Source organism: Limulus polyphemus, unplaced genomic scaffold, assembly GCF_000517525.1.
Source record: "Limulus polyphemus unplaced genomic scaffold, Limulus_polyphemus-2.1.2 Scaffold3324, whole genome shotgun sequence".
Taxonomy (NCBI): Eukaryota; Metazoa; Arthropoda; class Merostomata; order Xiphosura; family Limulidae; genus Limulus; species Limulus polyphemus.
The window spans coordinates 91,475-97,754 of NW_013668934.1; the positions used below are offsets into that span (position 1 = coordinate 91,475).

At 31.5% G+C, this 6,280-nt stretch overlaps 1 protein-coding gene across 1 annotated transcript in view; it reads left to right on the plus strand.

Moving 5' to 3' along the window:
- LOC106469146 (metaxin-1-like) overlaps positions 1 to 3,479 on the plus strand; it is a 15,782-nt gene extending 12,303 nt beyond the window's left edge. Inside the window, exon 6 of the mRNA XM_013929608.2 lies at positions 3,399 to 3,479. Within this exon, the coding sequence (XP_013785062.1) occupies positions 3,399 to 3,479 (81 nt within the window). The remainder of the gene's footprint in view (positions 1 to 3,398) is intronic.
- The last annotated feature ends 2,801 nt before the right edge of the window (positions 3,480 to 6,280 follow it).

Consider the following 6,280-nt stretch of genomic DNA (forward strand, 5'->3'; position numbering starts at 1 on the left):
ATTTTACTTGTTTTAAAATAATATATATGTATATGGGTTCTGTTTTTTTGCCAATTGTCAAAATAAATGACTTTTACTTATATTTCTTAATAGTATAAATATATACTATGTTGTTATTGGTATTAGGATCCTTCTGCAGTAGGAGTCTGTGACTTGTTAGCGATGAATAAACAGCACACATTTTACTTGTTTTAAAATAATATATATATTAGGAACAAGTTAAACATATGTACAATAAAGTATTCATACTATAGAGAATATAAGCATATTGTAAACGTTATATCAGTGTATGTATAGTTCTCCTCCTCTTGTCAAAAGTCCACTTAGGCCTGTTCAAATACATCTCAGTTGACAAGCCAAACTATTTTCTCTAATACTATTGCAATATTAGTCTGGTGTGATTCACTTAAGATTGAGGTCTTCTCTCTTCTGAAGATCCTGTGTTCCTTTTGTCAAAGTGCACTCAGGCTGATTCAATTACTTTAGAATTTTGCTTTGACGGAATAAGCTTATTTTTCTTGTTTCCATTTCCACTGTTAGTTTCACTCTAATATATATTAAACGTTAGGCCTATGTCAGTCATTAGGCCTCTCACTTTTACGTTACTTAACTTCAGACCAACTATATTCTCTTTGCTTTTATCTGTCTAATACTGTTTGTCTTCTGCTTTCCGCTCATCTCACGCAATTTATAGTTTTATTACATAGACGTCTGGTCACTTTCTGTATTCTCGACACCAATTAGTCATTAACAAAACGTTCTACAATCGTCTGCTTTTAACCGTAATTATAACAAAACTTAAAAATAATGAAATATTCACTCACAAATATAAATTAATCACCAATATTTAAAAACAAAACTTAAAATAATGAAATATTCACTCACAAATATAAATTAATAACTAATATGTAAACCAATCAGTCTTTTATATTATGTCAGCTAGTATTCTTGGCTTAGCCTTCTTGACTGTAACTTGAGGAACAAATTATTCACCAGCAAACTGCAAGTTCAACCGGGTGTTTATGTAAAGATGTTCCTTTTCATCTGTTAAGATCAGTTAATCAGTGATAAATTTATTTCTTAGACTTTCACAAGTTATATAAGTAAACTTTTCCTGAGTTGCCAAGTCTTTAGTTTTGTATAATCTGTTTTTATTCCACTTCAGTGTAAAGGAGTACAAAAATAACAAGTTCTTTCTTTGTAAAGTGCATTAACATATTGGCTACCATACACCATATATATATATATATATATATAATTTCAAATAAATACTTAAATGTCAGTTATTTTTCTTCAAACATAAAGCAGTAAATAAAAAATATTTGGAAAACAATGATTTCTACTACTTACGATGCTACGAAGTCTTTGCTTACACTCGTGAGCCATACTTGCTAAGCCTCGTCCAAATTCACACGTGGAGATGGAAAAATAATAATTTTTGTAGACTTTATATAAGCATTTTGAAATACAAAAAAATTATAAATTACTATACCAATACTCCAAAAATTCACAGTAATTGATCAGGCTTCCTAACTAAATTGTATTTGGGTCTGATAAAATATAATTTCTATTCACAAAATAGCCTCGATAGCAATACTCCAAACTTTCCAATGATATAAGAGCATTTCTCTCTTAAGTAACTTGGGAAGACTGACAGAATTATTTAGAATAAATATATAGCTTTTGATTTATTATTGGTATATAAAAGTAGGCATCGATAAATATGTTTTCTCAAATGATGAAGTAGTGGGTGGAGCCAATATGGTTGGTTCGCTAAATATCATGATATCTCAACAAATAGAAAAGGTAAGAGGTTCTTATTTTATGTTCTAGCTTGCCAATATCGAACATTTGATTTTCTAATTCATACAAAACTATAGATGTTGTATTGTGGGCATCATAAAATGTAATCTGACCAAACCCAGAAGACCATGTACTATGTGACACACAAAAATCGTATTTAGCCTTTTTTTTAATACCTAGTTTCAAATTAAGAAACTAACTAATGTATAATACTAAAATTTGAATTATAATCTACAATTTGATACCAAACTTAGTGACGTACATCCATAAAGTAATAGCTAAATAAAATGTTGAATGTAATTCTACAAATGTGATGACATGCCCTCTGACCCATACTTACATTGATAGGGTTAATGTGTAGGTTTCACATAACACATAGTCACAAAGTCAATTTACTTTTGTTCCAGCTACTTTTGTTTTGTTTTGTTTTTCATTCTCTTGAGATTACACCTGATATGCCTGTGTTGGAGAAAAAGGTATATCTCCACCTTATGCATGAAGATTGACTACGGTGTTCTCCAATGGTAGACCATGTGATGTCTTGAGGTTATAACCTCTCTTAGGGTTTCAATGGGAGTGACTGACACTGTCATAGGTGGTGCATGTGTCCTTAGAATATAATATTATAGGATTTGGTACATAATACTATGACCTATTAATTACCTCTCTCCCTCTCTCAAGCTCAATCCCTTAAATTTGGTAAGTTTAACTTCTTTCTGTAACTATTAATACTCTTCTGAAGTTTAGCCTGCAACATTAATTCCTAATAAACATCTTAAGTTCGTAGGAGAGATGAAAGAGATAACAATCAAGTAAAGGTGCTGTCATTCATCTTATTTAACTGATTGTTTTTCAGTTTAAATAAAGATTTGCTTTTATTTTGTTTTACATTGTGTCCAGTTTCTTTCCCTCTTAAACTCAGTGTGAAAACTTGGAATTACTTCATAATAAATATCTTTTCAATTCTCCCATTATTCTGTGGACCTATCTTGTCACTCTAGAGGGAAATCGGGCCCGGCATAGCCAGGTGGTTAGGGAGCTCGACTCGCAATCTGAGGGTTGCGGGTTCGCATCCCCGTCACACCAAACATGCTCACCCTTTCAGCCGTGGGGGCGTTACAATGTGACAGTTAATCCCACTATTCATTGGTAAAAGAGTAGCGCAAGAGTTGGCGGTGGGTGGTGATGACTAGCTGCCTTCCCTCTAGTCTAACACTGCTAAATTAGGGACGGCTTGCGCAGATAGCCCTCGTGTAGCTTTGTGCAAAATTCAAAACAAACAAACAAACTAGAGGGAAATTAGTTTTTCTTGAGATTACCACATTTAAAATACTAGTGGAGTTGATGGTGCTGCTCTTTTTAAAATTATTTTCTGCTTTAAAATAATGATATTTAAACCTAATTATATCAGTTGATTCAAGAAATTTATATAGAACATTTATGCCATGATTAACAAATGTCTTCTTGAATACTATTGTTATTTTGTTCAATGTACTTTCTCTCTAGTTACGTATAAATCCAAAGTACAGTAATAATGCATACACTTTATTTTATATCTCTGTGATAAATAAGGTTTTTTTATTAATTTTTTAAAGCTTTTCAAAGAAGCACAGGAATGCTTAACTCGATTGTCTCATCGACTTGGTGAAGATGAATTTTATTTTGGTAAAAAGTAAGTTTACAATTTATATTTTATTGATATTCTAATAGTGAACAGTACATAAATAAGTTGGTAGTAAGTTAAAAATGATTTATGTGTATTTCTTCAAGATATAGAGGGAAGATGACAAATAGGTACTGACTTATGATGTGACAATTTACTATAAAGTGAGTTGATAGGCTTCGTCAGTTTCACCACCATGTAACAAAGAAATTATACGTACTATAAAATGTACTAGGTGTATTATCTTCATGAGTTTGGCAAGCTTTTAATAAACATCATAAATATGTTGTACACAAAAAATCAGATTTCTTAGTAAAGATTTGTAACGTATTTTTACTAAAGATTTGTTTGTGAATTTTCAAATCCTTTGCCAAGTCATTCTGAGAAAAAGATGATTTTTTTATGCTACGAATAGAAATACCTTTTTTTTTCCTCTTATAGTTTTATTATTTTGTTTACATAACCTCTAGAACTTCCTAAATGAATATCCAAAATTTTGTTGGTAAAACTTTATTTTGCATCTCTTATTTTCTCTGCCCTAACACTAACTGTAGTGACATTATCAATGTACAGTAGACAAAAAGTTGAAAAATGTAAAATAGTTGTTTCTAGAATGAAATGTATATTGTAAGATATTTACAATTACTTATCCTAACAACTTCGGTGTCTTAACCTTTTCACAACTGCTTTCTACAAACCGTGTCTAGCTAGTGTGGCAAAACAATATATCACCTAGCGAGAGTTTAGGGTAAGCAAACTATAAAGTTGCATCATGAGTTGGCAGCCTTCCAAGGAAGATATAAAGTTCAGTTAGCTAAATTGTGAGTAAAAGTTCAGTAGTTTGCTGATTGTTTAATCTAAGCTTCATTTTAAGGATTAGAAGCACCTCATTTGCTCATACCATAGTCTCTTCTGACTTTACCAATTACTTTGAACATACTGAAGGTTGGGATCACACCACATTTGCTTAATGATTGTTTAAAGGAACATTCTAATCCTAGGTTCAAGGACAATTCAGGCATTGTTTGGCATGCATTAGGGGCATTTACATCAGATTGACTGTTAGAAGACTGAGAGATTGTTTAAAGGAACATTCTAATCCTAGGTTCAAGGACAATTCAGGCATTGTTTGGCATATTCTCAGTCTTCTAACAGTCAATCTGATGTAAATGCCCCTAATGCATGCCAAACAATGCCTGAATTGTCCTTGAACCTAGGATTAGAATGTTCCTTTAAACAATCTCTAACAGTCAATCTGATGTAAATGCCCCTAAACGTTTGAGCAATTCTCACTGTAAAAGTTCCAGGGAATTGATGGTATGGTATGTACGAGACGTAAGACATTTCACAAGGTTTCTTTGATATGATGTGGAAAAAAACACTAAAACTGTTAAAGTAAGTGTACAATCTGATGTGGGTGAGTTCTGATAACAACCGACATGAAAACAGAACAAAGCACTGTTGGCATTCACAGGTGAACTTAACATTAGGATGAAAATATATTACAGTTTCACTAATTGATATTCATTTTTGAATATTTCATCAAAATGGCAATTGTAAAAAGTGGTTTGAACTCAGTAGGACAATCCGTCAACCAGCTATTCTTATGAAAGTACGTGAAAACATTAACCATTACAGTTGCTAAGCTAGACCCCATGCTGACTCCATCAATCTGTTCACAAAATTAACCACTGAACTGAAAAAAACAGTTTTTTTGTAGCAAATTCCATCAGTTGTCTGAAAGATTGTCTACCTAATCCGTTAACATAATCCTTATCTTTGAAAACAAGATTAACATAAAGATTAATAGCTTCATCTAGGGGAAGGTTAATGAACAGAGATTCAATATCTAGACTGGCTAAATGATCATTGTCATCAAATCTCAAATTTCTAACATTATCAGGAAAATCAAAGCTGTCTTTCACTGTGTTACTATTTAAAGTAAAATCAGTTAAAAATTAACATAAGAATCTGGATAGTTTGTAATTAAAATAGTGTATGTTGGAAACAATAGGGCAATCGTATTTGTAGTCCATAAAGTTTTATAAGTATTATCATCCAGAGCATTACTTATAATGACATTAGACCAGCTGATTTCCTTACTGGCACACTTCAATTGTCAATTTTATGAACAGATTGATGGAGTCAGAATGGGGGTCTAGCTTAGCAACTGTAACTGCATTATATTTTTAAAGCAACTCTATAAAAACTTCATGTCATGTGCACCTTGAACCTCCCATGTCCATAGTTTTAAACCAATCCTTGGCAGTAATTTAGGTTTAAGATCTTTCAAGCCACAAAGAAAAATTGCGGCCCGAAAGACAACGCGGAATGGTCAGAAACTTTGGTTTCTTTTCACTATGAATAGTTTTAAGCACAGAAATAATTACTTTTATACTTGTAACATAACTTACAAGGCCTAAGAAGGTAGTTATGGATACAGTTTATGTATCTATGACAAATAGGCATGATGTGTAACATTTTAATTATTATTATATTATAATAAAGGGAGGCACATAGATAAAAAATTGAAAAGAAAATCTGTTAAATTTTTACTTGCTAACTATTTTCATTTCAGAAGATTTTATTTCGTAATGTTAAGTCTGTTTTATTACTGTACATATTATAAATTTTTATTTGCTAACTATTTTAATTTCACAAGATTTTATTTCTTAATGTTAAGTCTGTTTTATTACTGTACATATAAATTTTTATTCGTTCCCATGATTTATACTTTATATAAACCCGCCAACTTTGAAGGTGCACTAGTTATAACGATGAGGAAATTTTTTCTTAGAAAAGAAATCACAATAT